Source organism: Coregonus clupeaformis, chromosome 19 (genome assembly GCF_020615455.1).
Source record: "Coregonus clupeaformis isolate EN_2021a chromosome 19, ASM2061545v1, whole genome shotgun sequence".
Taxonomy (NCBI): Eukaryota; Metazoa; Chordata; class Actinopteri; order Salmoniformes; family Salmonidae; genus Coregonus; species Coregonus clupeaformis.
This window is the reverse complement of record NC_059210.1, coordinates 7,895,232-7,915,231: the sequence shown is the minus strand read 5'-3', so window position 1 is coordinate 7,915,231 and position 20,000 is coordinate 7,895,232. Positions and strand designations below refer to the sequence as shown.

The 20,000-nt window shown below is 48.5% G+C and overlaps 1 protein-coding gene across 1 annotated transcript in view; it reads right to left on the bottom strand.

Moving 5' to 3' along the window:
• LOC121531551 (pleckstrin homology domain-containing family A member 5) overlaps positions 1–20,000 on the bottom strand; it is a 241,540-nt gene that overhangs the window by 39,308 nt on the left and 182,232 nt on the right. Inside the window, exons 11-16 of the mRNA XM_045205197.1 lie at positions 13,015–13,366; positions 10,973–11,193; positions 6,277–6,546; positions 5,586–5,841; positions 5,230–5,313; positions 3,596–3,718 (exon numbers count right to left, since the gene is read on the bottom strand). Of these exons, the coding sequence (XP_045061132.1) occupies positions 3,596–3,718; positions 5,230–5,313; positions 5,586–5,841; positions 6,277–6,546; positions 10,973–11,193; positions 13,015–13,366 (1,306 nt within the window). The remainder of the gene's footprint in view (positions 1–3,595; positions 3,719–5,229; positions 5,314–5,585; positions 5,842–6,276; positions 6,547–10,972; positions 11,194–13,014; positions 13,367–20,000) is intronic.

The following is a 20,000-nucleotide window of genomic DNA, read 5'->3' as shown; positions in this document are numbered from 1 at the left end:
AGGAGAGGAGAGGAGAGGGAGAGGAGAGGAGAGGAGAGGGAGAGGAGAGAGGAGAGGAGAGGAGAGGGTAGAGAGGAGAGGAAGAGAGGAGGGGAGAGAGAGGAGGAGAGGAGAGGAGAGGAGAAACAGAGAGGAGGGAGAGGAGAGAGAGGGAAGAGAGGAGAGGAGAGGAAAAGAGAGAGGAGGAAAGGAAAGATAGAGAGGAAAGGGAGAAGAGGAAAAGGAAAGAGAAAGAGAGAGAAAAGAGAGAGAAACAGAAGAGAAGAGGAAAGAGAGAAGAGGAGAAAGAAGAAGACACAGCCAGACAGGACAGGAGTATAGATGTGTAAGAGGAACCGCAGAGAGAGAGAGAGGGACAGGAGAAGACAGAGGGAGAGGACAGGCAGGAGAGACGGACAAGATTGAGGTGTGAGTTAGAGAGATGGATAAGATACTGGAGAGAGAAGAATGGGTGAAGCTGATTTCGAGCTCCCATCCAAGGAAGAGGAGAGGAGAGGAAAAGAAAGAGAGAAGGGAGAGGAGAGGAGAGGAGAGAGAGGAGAGAGAAGAGGATAGTAGAGAAGAGGAGAGAGAGAGGGGGAGAGGAGAGGAGAGGAGAGGAGAGAGAGGAGAGGAGAGGAGAGGAGAGGGGGAGAGGAGAGGGAGAAGGAGAGAGAGAGGAGAGGGAAGAGAGGAGAGAAGAGGAGAGGAGAGAGAGAGGAGAGGAGAGGAGAGGAGAGGAGAGGAGAGGAGAGGACGAGAGAAGAGGAGAGAGAGAGAAGAGAAGAGAAGAGAAGGAAAGAGAAGAGAAGAGAGGGAAGAAGAGAAGAGAAGAGGAGAGGAGAGGAGAGGGAGAGGAGAGGAGAGGGAGAGGAGGGGAGAGAGGAGAGGAGAGGAGAGGGATAGAGAGGAAGAGAGAAGAGGAGAGGGAAGAGAGGAGAGGAGAGGAGAGAGAGAAGAGGAGAGGAGAGGAAACAGAGAGAAGAGGAGAGGGAAGAGAGAAGAGGGAAAGGAGAGAGGAGAGGAGAGAGAGGAGAAGAAGAGAGAAGAGGAGAGGAGAGAGAGAGAGGAGAGGAGAGGAGAGGAGAGGAGAGGGAGGGAGAGAGGAGAGAGAGGAGAGGAGAGGGAGAGGAGAGAGAGAGAGAAGAGGAGAGTAGAGAGAGAGGAGAGGAGAGGAATGAGAGAGGAGAAGAGAGGAGAGAAGAGGAGAGTGAGAGGCAGAGGAGAGTAGGAGGAGAGACAGACACGACAGGAGACAGGAAGAGACGGACGAGAGGAGACTCGGCTTAAAAAGAGGAACGGAGAGAGGAGAGAGACAGCAGACAACGAGACAGGCAGGACAAGACAATTTAAGGCAAATAGGTAAGTTATAGATAGATGGATACAAGGGACAAATGTTGGAGATGAGAGGTGAATGGGTGTAGATTAGAGCCATGCATGGCCGAATGAATTTTAAGCCCGAGCCCTACCCAGGCCCATGACGCGTAGGCCTCGAGGAAAGAGAAGAGAGGAAAGGGAGAAGAGGAAGGAAAGAGAGAAGAGAGGGAGAGGAGAGGAGAGAGAGAGGGAGAGGAGAGAGAGAGAAGAGAAGAGAAAGAGAGGAGGAGGGGAGAGGAGAGGAGAGGAGAGAGAGGAGAGGAGAGGAGAGGGAGAGGAGAGGAGAGGAGAGGAGAGGAGAGGAGAGGAGAGGAGAGGAGAGGGAGAACAGAGAGGAAAGAGAGAAGAGGAGAGGGAAGAGAGAAGAGGAGAGGAAAGAGAGAAGAGGAGAGGAGAGGGAAGAGAGAAGAGGAGAGGAGAGAGAGAAGAGAGGAGAGGAGAGGGAAGAGAGAAGAGGAGAGGAGAGGAGAGGAAAGGGAAGAGAGAAAAGGAGAGGGAAGAGAGAAGAGAGAGAGAGAGAGGAGAGAAGAGAGGAGAGAGGGAGGAGAGAGAGGAGAGAGAGAGGAGAGGAGAGGAGAGGAGAGGAGAGGAGAGGGAGAGGAGAGGAGAGAACTAGAGAGAGAGAGGGAGAAGAGAGGAGAGGAGAGGAGAGAGAGAAGGAGAGGGAAGAGAGGAGAGGAGAGGAGAGGAGAGGAGAGGGAGAGAGAGGAGAGGAGAGGGAGAGGAGAGGAGAGCTGGAGAAGGAGAGGAGAGGAGAGGAGAGGAGAGAAGAGGAGAGGAGAGAAGAGAAGAGGAGAGGAAATTTAGAAGAGGAGAGGAAAGAGAGAAGAGGAGAGTGAGCGAGGCAAAGGATAGTTAGGCATTAGAAACAGGCAGACAGACAGACAGACAGACAGACAGACAGACAGACAGACAGACAGACAGACAGACAGGCAGGTAGATTAGATTCTATCAAAGACTGGCTGTTAAAAGAGGAACCGGCAGAGAGAGAGAGAGAGACAGGGAGAGAGACAGACAGGCAGGACAAGACAATTTAAGGTAAATAGGTAAGTTATAGATAGATGGATACAAGGACAAACTGTTGGAGATGAGAAGGTGAATGGGTGTAGATTAGAGCCCTGCATGGGCATGAATTTTAAACCCGAGCCCTACCCATGCCCATGACGCTTAGGCCCTACCCTACCCAGGCACGATTGCTTCTGCCAAATTTAAGGCTCGGCCCGGCCCTGCCTGAAACCCGGAATCAGAAATAACTTCCTCCATTAGTAAATCCATTAGCTGCTCCTCTCTGTCTGTCACTCGCTCCCTGTGTGCAACTCGCTCTGCATGCGCTCTGCTCATGGCGGCTCTGAGTCTGTGAGTATCCATAGCAACTGCTCCGCTTGGGTTGCTCTGCTCAATGAAGAGACATGAGAGCAGTTAGCTGTTAGCAACTTTTCATCACTCTAAACTCATTATTATTTTCTGTGAAATAATCTCTCCTGTGTTATATTTGACGAGGTTGAAGCGCTTCTGACACCATGTTATGATCTTAGTCAGATATGACTGTACTGCAGAGCAGAGTACGAGCAAATGGCTCAGCTTAAAAATGTTACTGATCAATTTAGTGATACCCGAGCCCTGGCCGTACCCTAGCTATTGATGAAAAAATAGGTCGTACCCGGCCCTGTCGGGGCCCTTCGGGCTCGGGTATCAGAGCTCTAGTGTAGATGGAGGACAGAAAACATCACCTCTTTTTCTTAGTGATTTACTGTGTCACACAACACCACTGACTGCGTGAGTTCTATGAATATGTCACAACATTGAGTGTTAGCATTAGTCATGCGGCAGCGTCACTATTAACCCTTCAACACTAACAATCATTTCCCATTTCAAGTGTGCGTGCCCTACATAACTCAAATCCCTGTCTTGACATCTTTAACTAAATAACACTGGCCCAGTTAAGCCTGCTTAGCTGTCACACTCATTAAGATCAGCAAGTTAAGAGTTTCTCATTTCCGGGCAACATCTGTCCAGTTTTTTTTTTAGGAAGTAAGCTAGTAACCCACTGTGTGTCTCCTTGCCGTACACTACTACAATAAACAACAAAGTCATCACCGAATATGTCAGCAACAACGATTCAAGGGTTAACAGTTCAAACAGAGAAATGATGAACGATGAAAGTGGATGGAGAGTAGGAGACGGCGGCATGGCACACGACTAGACGACAAGACACAGCAGCGACCTCAGTGGCCCTGACCTTTGGGTTGTGGCCACCGTGGAGGTTAAGCTGCATAAGCTGTGCTACAGTGTGCTCCCGGACGCTGTTTAGGTCGGCCTGCTTCCGACGCAGCTTTATCAGCAGCAGGGTCAGCTCCTCAGGCTGTAAGGGGAAGTAGGGGGCAGAGGGACACCAAAGAGGAGGAGGAGGAGAGGAGGAGGAGGAGAGAGGAGGAGAACTCAGAGGGACAGGAGACACAGCCAGGAAGACAGGTGTCAGGACCAGGGCAAGATGACAGGTAAAGGGGGCAGGTGGACAACAAGGAGCAGAGGAGAGGTCAGGGGTCAGGAGAGCAAAGTGACACGACGGAGGAGAGGAAGGGGGTAGAGAGAAGACGTCGGGACAGGAGTAGAAGGGAACAGGTCAGAGAAACACCACAGACACACAGCAGGGAGGAGAGGAGGACAGACAGGAGGAAAGGTTAGGACCACAGTACAGGCAGGAGACAGTAGGAGGACAGGTTAGGACCACAGTACAGGCAGGAGACAGTAGGAGGACAGGTTAGGACCACAGTACAGGCAGGAGACAGTAGGAGGACAGGTTAGGACCACAGTACAGGCAGGAGCCAGTAGGAGGACAGGTTAGGACCACAGTACAGGCAGGAGACAGTAGGAGGACAGGTTAGGACCACAGTACAGGCAGGAGACAGTAGGAGGACAGGTTAGGACCACAGTACAGGCAGGAGACAGTAGGAGGACAGGTTAGGACCACAGTACAGGCAGGAGACAGTAGGAGGACAGGTTAGGACCACAGACAGGCAGAGACAGTAGGAGGACAGGTTAGGACCACAGTACAGGCAGGAGACAGTAGGAGGACAGGTTAGGACCACAGTACAGGCAGGAGACAGTAGGAGGACAGGTTAGGACCACAGTACAGGCAGGAGACAGTAGGAGGACAGGTTAGGACCACAGTACAGGCAGGAGACAGTAGGAGGACACTGCACACCAGGAGAGGAGGTCTGGAGAACTGGGTCCCTGTGAGCTGAGTAGAAGGTCCCTGTGTCCACTGTGTCACACTAAGTCACCATGTCCCCAAAATTCCGTGGGTAAAGAAATGACAGACAACCCAGCTATGGCTTGGTGAGCTGTGAACGACAGGGCTTTCCACTGATGTAGCAAGTGTTAGGGAGGCTCTAGGAGTAAACACATTTTAAACCACACCACTTGGAACATTGATCTAAGTCCTGTCTAAATATGCCTCTACAGAAGTTCTGCGACAATAACTTCTCGGAAGAGAAAGAGATGGGAGTGATTACAAAAATGTATTGTCTTTGGAATTAGCCCCATTAGACCAGAATGGAAAACTAAACAGTCTTTCCAGGGTGGTATTAGTAACCTATATTCCACAGAAGTGAACCTGACTGTATCGAGGCCAAGGGCAGGGTACAGTAAGCCAGATCAGGGGAAGGAAGGAGAGGAGGGAGAGGGGGGAGAAAGAGAGAGGGGGGAGAAAGAGAGAAAGAGGGGGAGAGCGAGAGAGAGAGGGGGAGAGTGAGAGAGAGAGGGGGAGGGAGAGACAGAGAGAGGGGGGAGAGCAAGAGAGAGAGAGAGAGGGGGGAGCGAACGAGGGGGGAGAGATGGAGATGGAGGAGGGCGAGAGGGAGGTGAACTAACCGTTTTTCCTTGCAGAGACTGGGCAGTGATGGTCTGGACAGGGATCCCTGCTGGCATCGACCTCCTGTCAGGCGGGTAGGCATACTGGAGGACACAGAGAGAGATGAGGCTGAGGAAGGTGTTTGTGTGCCATATAACCTTGCATCACATTAAACAAGAGGTTCCTGTACTCATTTCTAGAGAGCGAGCCGTGGGCCAAAAATAGATCATTCTGGAAGCCTCTGGCCCACAGGCCCCACTTTGGGCGGCCCAGGATTCTTGATTTTGCCACGCTCAACCACTGAAAACAGGATCTACAAAGTGTCTTCATGAGGGTGTAAGAGGACGTTGGGCTAGCATGGTACTCCTAGACCTACCTGGTTGAGATGTGGTGTCCTGTGTCTTCTGTCTATAGTGACATCCCCCCGGTATACAGGCATGGCCACCTCAGACCTACTGGAGCTGTGGTTGTAGGGGAAGTGGAGGGGCGAGTAGCCCCCGTACATGGACAGGGACCCATGGGAAGGTGAGGGGGGGATGGAGTGGTGAATGTGGCCCTGGTGCTCAGACAGGTTGATCATGGTCTTGGGGCTGGGCAGGGTCCCATAGGGTCTGGGCGTAGACGACATAGGCCTGGTGAGGAGGAGGGAGATGGTTAGACCTGGGTTTAAATACTATTTTAAATATTTTCAAATACCTTAGCTATGCATTGAGCTTGCCTGTTGCAATCAACCAATAGAAAAGTTGTAAAAGTATAAACTCTGCCCAGCTGGCTAAAGCAAACCTTCAAAATCAAATCATGCATTTTACATTTACATTTTAGTCATTTAGCAGACGCTCTTATCCAGAGCGACTTACAGGAGCAATTAGGGTTAAGTGCCTTGCTCAAGGGCACATCGACAGATTTTTCACCTAGTCGGCTCGGGGATTAGAACCAGCGACCTTTCGGTTACTGGCACAACGCTCTTAACCACTAAAGCTACCTGAGCCCCAGAGCCCTCATGCGAATCGGAAAAAGATGCAACACTTTCAAAACACCTTATGAGTGAAATGATAACACAGTCATACCGTGTGGGTGTAAAGGCCTGTCTATGCTGCCACTCATACAACTGCCACATGGTGTCATCCCTCATGGAGCGTCTCTTGTCTGCAGAGGAGAGCCCCAGGCCCAGCCCCAGGGCCTGGTCATACATGGAGGGGGACATGCTGCAGATACTGTCCGGCCGGGCCATGCTGTTCCTGGGTAAAGTACGGTAGCCAGTGTCCCCGTAGTGTGGCATGGCTGGAGGGGCTCGGTGGCTGGGCATGTTCCTAGGCAGGGTCTGGTACGACATGACACTGAAGGAGGGAGAGAAAGAGGGGTTTAGATATGTGATCAGCACAACATAGAACACCAGGAAATAGAGAATAGTGGTTTGGGCTGTAGGTGAATTTCAATGAGCATAGAGGACGATGAAAATGTATCCTTGGAGGCTACATTATGAAGAGTTAAAGACTTCATTTACACGTTCTTCTCTTTTGCACCCTATGTCTCTGTGAAACTCATTATGAAGAAGCTAACAGCAAAAGGCTTTGATTGGAGAAGTTTTCACTACTATCCTTGGGGGGGGGGGGGGTGAATCTAACAGACTGCCCACATCACAGTCAGACATCTAACGGTAGTGATGTTCTTTTCCTGGAGGGTAACACTCTCTGTTATAGACCCATTTTCCTAGCTGAACTCCAGATGATATTTTTAGCCTGACCTTGTGGTGAGTGAGTTCATCAGTGCTACGAACCATTATCCTGTTAATGTGAATACTCTGTCAGCTGCCTGAACCCATGTATGTGTGTAACAGATGTGATTGAACATACCATGGCGTGTGAGATGGGTAAAGACAGTGTGTGTGTCTTTTTCTGTGTCTCAAACACACACACACACACACACACACACACACACACACTCACATGCTTGAAAGAGAGAAGCAACACCCCTTTGGCAAAATATGATTATTCCACCAACAATGTTCTGATTCTGAAGAGCTCCTCTTCCGCAGCAGGGTCAGAGCCAGGAGACAAACAGAGAGCAGCCTATTACCTTCACTTACAGAATAAGAGACTGTAGACAACAACTGAACCCAGAGGACATTGAGCATCCTGCAAGACTACTGCAGTGGAGCGGGGTGGGGTGGAGCGGGGTGGGGTGGAGCGGAGTGGTAGTGGGGTGGGGTGGGGTGGAGTGGGGTGGAGCGGGGTGGGGTGGGGTGGGGTGGGCGGGGTGGGGTGGAGTGGGTGTGGGTGGGGTGGAGCGGGGTGGGGTGGGTGGGGGTGGGGTGGAGTGGGTGGAGTGGGGTGGAGTGGGGTGGAGCGGGTGGGGGTGGAGTGGGGTGGGGGTGGAGTGGGGTGGGGTGGGGTGGGTGGGGTGGAGCGGGGTGGGGTGGAGCGGGGTGGGGTGGAGCGGGGTGGGGTGGAGTGGGGTGGAGCGGGTGGGGTGGAGCGGGGTGGGGTGGAGCGGGGTGGGGTGGAGCGGGGTGGGGTGGAGGGTGGGGTGGGGTGGGGTGGAGCGGGGTGGAGTGGGGTGGAGGGGTGGGGTGGGGTGGAGTGGGGTGGGGTGGGGTGGAGGTGGGGTGGAGTGGGGGTGGGGTGGAGTGGAGTGGGGTGGAGCGGGGTGGGGTGGAGTGGGGTGGGGTGGAGCGGAGTGGGGTGGAGTGGAGTGGGGTGGAGTGGAGTGGGGTGGAGTGGGGTGGGGTGGAGCGGGTGGAGTGGAGTGGGGTGGAGTGGGGTGGGGTGGGGTGGAGTGGAGTGGAGTGGAGTGGGGTGGGGGTGGGGTGGAGCGGGGTGGGGTGGAGTGGAGGAGTGGGGTGGGGTGGAGTGGGGTGGGGTGGAGCGGGGTGGGGTGGAGTGGGGTGGGGTGGAGCGGGATGGGGTGGAGCAGTGTGGGGTGGAGTGGAGTGGGGTGGGGTGGGGTGGAGCGGGGTGGGGTGGAGCGGGGTGGAGCGGGGTGGGGTGGAGCGGGGTGGAGCGGGGTGGGGTGGAGCGGGGTGGAGCGGGGTGGGGTGGAGTGGAGCGGGGTGGGGTGAAGCGGGGTGGGGTGGAGTGGGAGGACATTTATGCCCATTAATGATAAACACAGTGTTCAGCTGGAGAAAACAACAAGGACAAGTAAAGTGGCTGCGTCTGGAGAACAAAAAAATGAGCGTTTCAGTCCGTTTTCTTCAATTTGGTGCCTAATGAACATAACCCTGCCCAGACGGGCAGTTTGTCAGTCAGTCCGTCTCACGTCCCTCTGCTCTCTGTGCTGCCTTTTGTTTACCTCAGCAGCTCTGTGGTTTTACTGCATCCATGAATGTCTTCACTGTTCTGTTTGGCTCGGAGGAAGCTATTGCTCACTGATTTGGGGGCACAATGCATGCAAGCATAGATGAATACGCAATGATCTCAGATTGCAGATCTGCACTGTCAACTACTGCAGGGTCTTAGGGATACAGTAGTTACACCAAGCATGTAGCCTGTGTAGGCTGTTTGTCTCCATTTTAGTCTTGTGGCATTAACAGTAAGCTATATGAAAATTGCTAAGCAAGAGTGGCAATGGGGTTTGAGCATTCTCAACTTTAAACTGCAGTGTTTTGGAAAAATAAAACGTTTATTCAGAGATTTATCGAGCCTTCTGCTGGTGAACTGTGCTTAAGGCGATCGGTACAGTAGCAGGTTAATGATGAGAGAGAAACAGGACAGGTATAGTAGCTAGCTAATGATGAGAGAGAGAAACAGGAGAGGTATGGTAGCTAGCTAATGATGAGAGAGAGAAACAGGATCTCGGCTGACTGGCTTTTTACACACACACACACACACACACACACACACACACACACACACACACACACAGACACACACACAGACACGGACTGTCTATAGATGCTCCGTTGTGATTCAGCATTTCTAACAATGGGCCAAGACAAGTTCACTTCCCCCTCTCCCTCTCCCTCTCCCTCTCCCTCTCCCTCTCCCTCTCCCTCTCCCTCTCCCTCTCCCTCTCCCTCTCCCTCTCCCTCTGCAGTCAGATGATGCAGGCTAAAAGAAGAAGAATACGTTATTGATCATTTTTCCTTACAGTCCAGAAAGAACTATACACAATAGACTGTCCTACAACAACCTCAACTACTGGACTCAGAGCAGACTCTAATACAATACATCAATGGTATGTATTCTGGTCTGGTCAGATTGACTGGATGGAGTTTGGAGACGGAGAGGCTAGACATTTCTGAAAGGGTTTGGGTCAGAGAGGGGACACTGTCACATGATATTGTGAGGGTTTGGATCAGAGAGGGGACACTGTCACATTATATTGTGAGGGTTTGGATCAGAGAGGGGACACTGTCACATTATATTGTGAGGGTTTGGATCAGAGAGGGGACACTGTCACATTATATTGTGAGGGTTTGGATCAGAGAGGGGACACTGTCACATTATATTGTGAGGGTTTGGATCAGAGAGGGGACACTGTCACATTATATTGTGAGGGTTTGGATCAGAGAGGGGACACTGTCACATGATATTGTGAGGGTTTCGATCAGAGAGGGGACACTGTCACATGATATTGTGAGGGTTTGGATCAGAGAGGGGACACTGTCACATGATATTGTGAGGGTTTGGATCAGAGAGGGGACACTGTCACATGATATTGTGAGGGTTTGGATCAGAGAGGGGACACTGTCACATGATATTGTGAGGGTTTCGATCAGAGAGGGGACACTGTCACATGATATTGTGAGGGTTTGGATCAGAGAGGGGGACACTGTCACATGATATTGTGAGGGTTTGGATCAGAGAGGGGACACTGTCACATGATATTGTGAGGGTTTGGGTCAGAGAGGGGACACTGTCACATGATATTGTGAGGGTTTGGATCAGAGAGGGGACACTGTCACATGATATTGTGAGGGTTTGGGTCAGAGAGGGGACACTGTCACATGATATTGTGAGGGTTTCGATCAGAGAGGGGACACTGTCACATTATATTGTGAGGGTTTGGATCAGAGAGGGGACACTGTCACATGATATTGTGAGGGTTTGGATCAGAGAGGGGACACTGTCACATGATATTGTGAGGGTTTGGATCAGTGAGGGACACTGTCACATGATATTGTGAGGGTTTGGATCAGAGAGGGGACACTGTCACATGATATTGTGAGGGTTTGGATCAGAGAGGGGACACTGTCACATGATATTGTGAGGGTTTGGATCAGAGAGGGGACACTGTCACATGATATTGTGAGGGTTTGGATCAGAGAGGGGACACTGTCACATGATATTGTGAGGGTTTGGATCAGAGAGGGGACACTGTCACATGATATTGTGAGGGTTTGGATCAGAGAGGGGACACTGTCACATTATATTGTGAGGGTTTGGATCAGAGAGGGGACACTGTCACATTATATTGTGAGGGTTTGGATCAGAGAGGGGACACTGTCACATTATATTGTGAGGGTTTGGATCAGAGAGGGGACAAAGCTGAAAAAGCTTTTGAGTGGTCAGTGAGCAATGCACCAAAAATAAAGGAAGTGGAGCAACATTCTCTGCTTCCAGTGGTCCCCAAAATGCTCTTTTTTATAGAGAACTGCAGTATATTACTGTGTCTGGGATCAGAAAAGTCTCTAATATTTATGTCTCTAATCTTTTGTTACATCTAGGGAAAGAGTAAATATTTCACTATCTGGCAAGTCCAAAAAAGTAAAACACACACCCCACCCCCACACACACCCCCACCCCCCCACCCCCCACCCACCTGTGTGTGTCATCATCCTGGTTGCGTACTCTCTGTGTGCGGACCCACTGTTCCAGCTGCTGCATGGAGTTGGTCCTGGTCAGGGTCCTGGGTTCAGGCTCCCCGTGGGGGTACTGGGGGGTAGGGGTGGTGGGGGTCATGCTGCCCTGGATAGAGGGGGTCCGGTGGGACTGGGGATTGGTCATCGTCTCCCCTGGGCTCTGGTCCCCAGCACCGTTCACCTAAAGTTCAACGATGAAAGTTTCACTTTCATCAAATCGCAGAATGACAACAGGCTCTTTCTGGAGTAACTGGCATTAACAATAGAAGACTACAGCTCCAATTTACAATTAACAAAGTTGCCACTAGTAATAATACATATACTGTATATACTATATGGTATACAGTACCTTCAGAAAGCATTCCATTTTGTTGTGTTACAGCCTGAATTTAAAATGGATTAAATTGAGATTGTGTGTTACTGGTCTACACACGATATCCCATAACGTCAAAGTGGAATTATGTTTATTGACATTTTTACAAATTAATAAAAAATGAAAAGCTGAAATATCTTGCGTCAATAAGTATTCAACCCCTTTGTTATGGCAAGCCTAAATAAGTTCAGGAGTAAACATTTTCTTAACACGTCACATAATAATTAGCATGGACCTACTCTGTGTGCAATAATAGTGTTTAACATGACTCACAAAGAAGGGCACCTATTGATAGATGGGTAAAAATGATTAATTACACTTTGGATGGTGTATCAATACACCCAGTCACTACAAAGATACAGGCGTCCTTCCTAACTCAGTTGCCGGAGAGGAAGGAAACCGTTCAGGGATTTCACCATGAGGCCAATGTTGACTTTAAAACAGTTACAGAGTTTAATGGCTGTAATAGGAGAACACTGAGGATGGATCAACAACATTGTAGTTAGTCCACAATCCTAACTTAATTGACAGTGAAAATAAGGAAGCCTGTACAGATTAAAAATATTCTAAAACATGCATCATGTTTGCAATAAGGCACTAAAGTAAAACTGCAAAAAATGTGACATACAAAGTGTTATGTTTGGGGCAAATCCAACACAACCCATCACTGAGTACCACTCTTCATATTGTCAAGCATAGTGGTGGCTGCATCATGTTATGGGTATGCTTGTCATCGGCAAGGACTAAGGAGTTTTTTTTAGGATAAAAATAAATGGAATAGAGCTAAGCACAGGCAAAATCATAGCGGAAAACCTGGTTCAGTCTGCTTTCCAACAGACACTGGGAGACAAATTCACCTTTCAACAGGACAATACTAAAATGTAAACGTAAATAATAAGTCCAAATATACACTGGAGTTGCTTACCAATACGACGTTGTATGTTCCTGAGTGGCTAGTTACATTTTGACTTAAAAATAAGCATGAATTGCTGCCAAAGGTGATTCTAAAGTGTATTGACTAGGGGTGTGAATACTGATGGAAATGAGATACAGTATTTCTGTTTTTCATTTTCAATACATTAGCCAAACATCTAAAAACATGTTTTCACTTTCTCATTATGGGGTATTGTGTGTAGATGGGTGAGAGAAAAAAAAGCAATTTAATCAATTTTGAATTCAAGCCATAACACAACAACATGTTGAATAAATCAAGTGGTGTGGATACTTTCTGAAGGAACTGTAAACATAAAAGGAAACAAGGACAGTCATGATCACTATTCTAGAGTAAATATCAGGGTCAGTCACAGCTTAACTGTTCATTTAATACTGTTGTTAGGTAGGGTATGGCTGACTTTGAGCTAGTGCTCTGTTCTCATTTTGTTTGTGTTTACCTGTGAGGCTCTGTAGGGCCCGTCTGGTGTTTACCTGTGGGGCTCTGTAGGGCCCGTCTGGTGTTTACCTGTGAGGCTCTGTAGGGCCCGTCTGGTGTTTACCTGTGGGGCTCTGTAGGGCCCGTCTGGTGTTTACCTGTGAGGCTCTGTAGGGCCCGTCTGGTGTTTACCTGTGAGGCTCTGTAGGGCCCGTCTGGTGTTTACCTGTGAGGCTCTGTAGGGCCCGTCTGGTGTTTACCTGTGAGGCTCTGTAGGGCCCGTCTGGTGTGATGTCAGAAGGTAAAGCAGAAGCCTGGTCTGGTTCTAGTTTGATGCTGGTGATCTTAGTGAGTGGCCGGTCCCTCTCTGCCCCTTCCATCTGGAACCCGTAGCGCTCAGCGTCATAATGCTTCCTGTCCTCCTCCTCCTTGGCGGTGACTGCAGTTACCGTGGTTATGGCGGCGACGGTGTGATGTTCCCGTTCGCAGTCGGCCTCGGCCCGGTTCCTCTCGTTGTTCTGGATCTCTGGTCGGGTTAGAACCAGTCTGTGGTTCTGGGTAACGTGGTTACTGACATCCTGAGGACCGCACTGTTCCACTTTGAGTGACCTGCTGGAGAGGACGAGGGAGAGAGGAGAAGGATGAAAGAAAATAACAAGAGAGCCAAGTCAGACATCAAACCCCAGGAGAGAGAGAGAGAGAGAGAGAGAGAGAGAGAGAGAGAGAGAGAGAGAGAGAGAGAGAGAGAGAGAAAGAGAGAGAGAGAGAGAGAGAGAGAGATACGCAAGTATTTCCCGTGACTGTGCATCAAAACCAAATGTCTTCCTGGCCCACCACTCCACCCTGGACGTGAACAGCCTTTACGACCAGGTCCACCTATACAAGGCAGCAGTGCCCACCTTCGCCCGGACCCTAAAGGATATCGCCCTCAACCGCAGACCCAACACCTCACACAGGAGCAACAGATCAACAGACACCCCGCCCAGACCAGCGAGACACTCTCCCAGACCTGCGGGACCCCCCAGGACCTACACATAGAGGACCCCCGCAGAGAGGACCTACATCCAGACCACAGCACCATCAACCACATCTACACCCCCACCCCAACCAATTAACTCCCCCAAGTCAACCATGCCCACACCCCATTTAGGCCCCCTCAGATCAGACCTATGCCCCTCCTACCCACCCCAAGCCCCGCACTCCCACAAAGAGGGCCTCAACATGAAAGTCACACATACGCCCAGGCCGTGAGCAGGCAAACAGGCCCAACACCCACTCTTTCACTAGCCCAAGCCAATGGCATGTAGCAGATGCTCAGCAGGCTCTGCTCACAATTACTGGCCTGAGTCCAAACCACACAACCAACAACATTAGACACTTTATGGAACACAAAGCCTTCACTATTTCATCCTGGAATATCCAAGGCCTGAGGTCATCTGCCTTTGGCCTAAAGAGCAGGAATCTAGACTTCACCAAAGAAATCGGAAAAATACAGACATTGTCATCCTACAAGAAACATGGTATAGAGGAGACGGACCCACTGGTTGCCCTCTAGGTTACAGAGAGCTGGTAGTCCCATCCACCAAACTACCAGGTGTGAAACAGGGAAGGGACTCAGGGGGTATGCTAATTTGGTATAGAGCAGACCTAACTCACTCTATTAAATTAATCAAAACTGGAACATTTTACATTTGGTTAGAAATTCAAAAGGAAATTATCTCAACTGAGAAAAATTTCCTCCTGTGTGCTACCTATATCCCCCCACTAGAATCCCCATACTTTAATGAAGACAGTTTCTCCATCCTGGAGGGGGAAATCAATCATTTCCAGACCCAGGGACATGTACTAGTCTGTGGCGACCTAAATGCCAGAACTGGACAAGAACCTGACACCCTCAGCACACAGGGGGACAAACACCTACCTGGAGGTGACAGCATTCCCTCCCCCATATGCCCCCCTAGGCACAACTACGACAACATAACCAACAAAAATGGGTCACGACTCCTGCAGCTCTGTCGCACACTGGGTATGTACATAGTCAATGGTAGGCTTCGAGGGGACTCCTATGGTAGGTACACCTATAGCTCATCTCTTGGCAGTAGTACTGTAGACTACTTTATCACTGACCTCAACCCAGAGTCTCTCAGAGCGTTCACAGTCAGCCCACTGACACCCCTATCAGACCACAGCAAAATCACAGTCTACTTGAACAGAGCAATACTCAATCATGAGGCATCAAAGCCAAAAGAACTGAATAATATTAAGAAATGCTATAGATGGAAGGAAAGTAGTGTTGAAACCTACCAAAAACAATTAGGAAACAACAAATTCAAACCATTCTAGACAACTTCCTGGACAAAACGTTCCACTGTAATAGTGAAGGTGTAAACTTGGCAGTAGAAAACCTAAACAGTATATTTGACCTCTCAGCTTCCCTATCAAATCTAAAAATCTCTAACAGAAAACCAAAGAAAAGTAATAACAGTGATTACCTACCCAAGGACGTCAGAGGACAAAAATCAGTTAACCACTTAACTGAGGAACTCAATTTAACCTTGCGCAATACCCTAGATGCAGTTGCACCCCTAAAAACGAAAAACATTTGTCATAAGAAACTAGCTCCCTGGTATACAGAAAATACCCGAGCTTTGAAGCAAGCTTCCAGGAAATTGGAACGGAAATGGCGCCACACCAAACTGGAAGTCTTCCGACTAGCTTGGAAAGACAGTACCGTGCAGTACCGAAGAGCCCTCACTGCTGCTCGATCATCCTACTTTTCCAAATTAATCGAGGAAAATAAGAACAATCCAAAATTTCTTTTTGATACTGTTGCAAAGCTAACTAAAAAGCAGCATTCCCCAAGAGAGGATGGTTTTCACTTCAGCAGTGATAAATTCATGAACTTCTTTGAGGAAAAGATCATGACCATTAGAAAGCAAATTACGGACTCCTCTTTGAATCTGCGTATTCCTCCAGGGCTTAGCTGTCCTGGATCTGCACAGCTCTGCGAGGGCCTGGGATCGGGAGAGACACTTAAGTGTTTTAGTACTATATCTCTTGACACAATGATGAAAATAATCATGGCCTCTAAACCTTCAAGCTGCATACTGGATCCTATTCCTACTAAACTGCTGAAGGAGCTGCTTCCTGTGCTTGGCCCTCCTATGTTGAACATAATAAACAGCTCTCTATCCACCGGATGTGTACCAAACTCACTAAAGTGGCAGTGATAAAGCCTCTCTTGAAAAAGCCAAACCTTGACCCCGGAAAATATAAAAAAACTATCGGCCTATATCGAATCTTCCATTCCTCTCAAAAATTTTAGAAAAAGCTGTTGCGCAGCAACCTCACTGCCTTTCTGAAGACAAACAATGTATACGAAATGCTTCAGTCTGGTTTTAGACCCCATCATAGCACTGAGACTGCACTTGTGAAGGTGGTAAATGACCTTTTAATGGCGTCAGACCGAGGCTCTGCATCTGTCCTCGTGCTACTAGACCTTAGTGCTGCCTTTGACACCATCGATCACCACATTCTTTTGGAGAGACTGGAAACCCAAATTGGTCTACACGGACAAGTTCTGGCCTGGTTTAGATCCTACCTGTCGGAAAGATATCAGTTTGTCTCTGTGAATGGTCTGTCCTCCGACAAATCAACTGTACATTTCGGTGTTCCTCAAGGTTCCGTTTTAGGACCACTATTGTTTTCACTATATATTTTACCTCTTGGGGATGTTATTCGAAAACATAATGTTAACTTTCACTGCTATGCGGATGACACACAGCTGTACATTTCAATGAAGCATGGTGAAGCCCCAAAATTGCCCTCGCTAGAAGCCTGTGTTTCAGACATAAGGAAGTGGATGGCTGAAAACTTTTTACTTTTAAACTCGGACAAAACAGAGATGCTTGTTCTAGGTCCCAAGAAACAAAGAGATCTTCTGTTAAATCTGACAATTCATCTTGATGGTTGTAAAGTCGTCTCAAATAAAACTGTGAAGGACCTAGGCGTTACTCTTGACCCTGATCTCTCTTTTGTCGAACATATCAAGACTGTTTCAAGGACAGCTTTTTTCCATCTACGTAACATTGCAAAAATCAGAAATTTTCTGTCCAAAAATGATGCAGAAAAAATTAATCCATGCATTTGTTACTTCTAGATTAGACTACTGCAATGCTCTATTTTCCGGCTACCCGGATAAAGCACTAAATAAACTTCAGTTAGTGCTAAATACGGCTGCTAGAATCCTGACTAGAACCAAGAAATTTGATCATATTACTCCAGTGCTAGCTTCCCTACACTGGCTTCCTGTTAAGGCAAGGGCTGATTTCAAGGTTTTACTGTTAACCTATAAAGCGTTACATGGGCTTGCTCCTACCTATCTTTCCGAGTTGGTCCTGCCGTACATACCAATACGTACGCTACGGTCACAAGACACAGAGGCCTCCTAATTGTCCCTAGAATTTCTAAGCAAACAGCGGGAGGCAGGGCTTTCTCCTATAGATCTCCATTTTTATGGAACAGTCTGCCTACCCATGTGAGAGACGCAGACTCGGTCTCAACCTTTAAGTCTTTACTGAAGACTTATCTCTTCAGTAGGTCATATGATTGAGTGTAGTCTGGCCCAGGAGTGTGAAGGTGAACGGAAAGGCTGGAGCAACGAACAGCCCTTGCTGTCTCTGCCGGGCCGGTTCCCCTCTCCACTGGGGTTCTCTGCCTCTAACCCTGTTGCAGGGGCTGAGTCACTGGCTTGCTGGTGCTCTTTCATGCCGTCCCTGGGAGGGGTGCGTCACTTGAGTGGGTTGAGTTACTGACGTGATCTTCCTGTCTGGGTTGGCGCCCCCCTTGGTTTGTGCTGTGGTGGAGACCTCTGTGGGCTATACTCGGCCTTGTCTCAGGATTGTAAGTTGGTGGTTGGGGATATCCCTCTAGTGGTGCGGGGGCTGTGCTTTGGCGGAGTGGGTGGGGTTATATCCTTCCTGTTTGGCCCTGTCCGGGGTTTCTTCGGATGGGGCCACAGTGTCTCCGGACCGCTCCTGTCTCAGCCTCCAGTATTTATGCTGCAGTAGTTTATGTGTCGGGGGGCTGGGGTTAGTTGGTTATACCTGGAGTACTTCTCCTGTCTTATCCAGTGTCCTGTGTGAATTTAAGTATGCTCTCTCTAATTCTCTCGTTCTCTCTTTCTCTCTGAGAACCTGAGCCCTAGGACCATACGTCAGGACTACCGGGCATGATGACACCTTGCTGTCCCCAGTCCGCCTGGCCTTGCTGCTATTCCAGTTTCAACTGTTCTGCCTGCGGCTACGAAACCCCCTACCTGTCCCAGACCTGCTGTTTTCAACTCTAAATGATCGGCTATGAAAAGCCAACTGAGAGACCTGAGCCCTAGGACCATACGTCGGGACTACCGGCCGTGGTGACTCCTTGCTGTCCCCAGTCCGCCTGGCCTTGCTGCTATTCCAGTTTAAACTGTTCTGCCTGCGGTTATGGAACCCCTACCTGTCCCAGACCTGCTGTTTTAAACTCTAATGATCGGCTATGAAAAGCCAACTGAGATTTATTCCTGATTATTATTTGACCATGCTTGTCACTTATGAACATTTTTGAACATCTTGGCATGGTTCTGTTATAATCTCCACCCGGCACAGCCAGAAGAGGACTGGCCACCCCTCATAGCCTGGTTCCTCTCTAGGTTTCTTCCTAGGTTTTGCCTTTCTAGGGAGTTTTTCCTAGCCACCGTGCTTCTACACCTGCATTACTAGCTGTTTGGGGTTTTAGGCTGGGTTTCTGTACAGCACTTCGAGATATTAGCTGATGTAAGAAGGGCTATATAAAATAAAATTGATTGATTGATTGATTGATTAATGGTTTGATGAAGAATGCAAAAACCTAAGAAAGAAATTGAGAAACCTATCCAACCAAAAACGTAGAGACCCAGAAAACCTGAGCCTACGCCTTCACTATGGTGAATCACTAAAACAATACAGAAATACACTATGGAAAAAGAAGGAACAGCATGTCAGAAATCAGCTCAATGTAATTGAAGAATCCATCAACTCTAACCACTTCTGGGAAAATTGGAAAACACTAAACAAACAACAACACGAAGAGCTATCTATCCAAAACGGAGATGTATGGGTAAACCACTTCTCCAATCTTTTTGGCCCTATAACAGAGAACAAACAGCAAAAAAATATACATGATCAAATGCAAATCTTAGAATCAACTATTAAAGACTACCAGAACCCACTGGATTCTCCAATTACATTGAATGAACTACAGGACAAAATACAAACCCTCCAACCCAAAAAGTCCTGTGGTGTTGATGGTATCCTCAATGAAATGATAAAATATACAGACCACAAATTTCAATTAGCTATACTTAAACTCTTTAACATCATCCTTAGCTATGGCATCTTCCCCAATATCTGGAACCAAGGACTGATCACCCCAATCCACAAAAGTGGAGACAAATTTGACCCCAATAAATACCGTGGGATATGTGTCAACAGCAACCTTGGGAAAATCCTCTGCATTATCATTAACAGCAGACTAGTTCATTTCCTCAGTGAAAACAATGTACTGAGCAAATGTCAAATTGGCTTTTTACCAAATTACCGTACGACAGACCACGTATTCACCCTGCACACCCTAATTGACAAACAAACAAACCAAAACAAAGGCAAAGTCTTCTCATGCTTTGTTGATTTCAAAAAAGCTTTTGACTCAATTTGGCATGTGGGTCTGCTATACAAATTGATGGAAAGTGGGGTTGGGGGAAAAACATACGACATTATAAAATCCATGTACACAAACAACAAGTGTGCGGTTAATATTGGCAAAAAACACACACATTTCTTTCCACAGGGCCGTGGGGTGAGACAGGGATGCAGTTTAAGCCCCACCCTCTTCAACATATATATCAACGAATTGGCGAGGGCACTAGAACAGTCTGCAGCACCCGGCCTCACCCTACTAGAATCTGAAGTCAAATGTCTTCTGTTTGCTGACGATCTGGTGCTTCTGTCACCAACCAAGGAGGGCCTAGAGCAGCACCTAGATCTTCTGCACAGATTCTGTCAGACCTGGGCCCTGACAGTAAATCTCAGTAAGACAAAAATAATGGTGTTCCAAAAAAGGTCCAGTTGCCAGGACCACAAATACAAATTCCACCTAGACACCGTTGCCCTAGAGCACACAAAAAACTATACATACCTCGGCCTAAACATCAGCGCCACAGGTAACT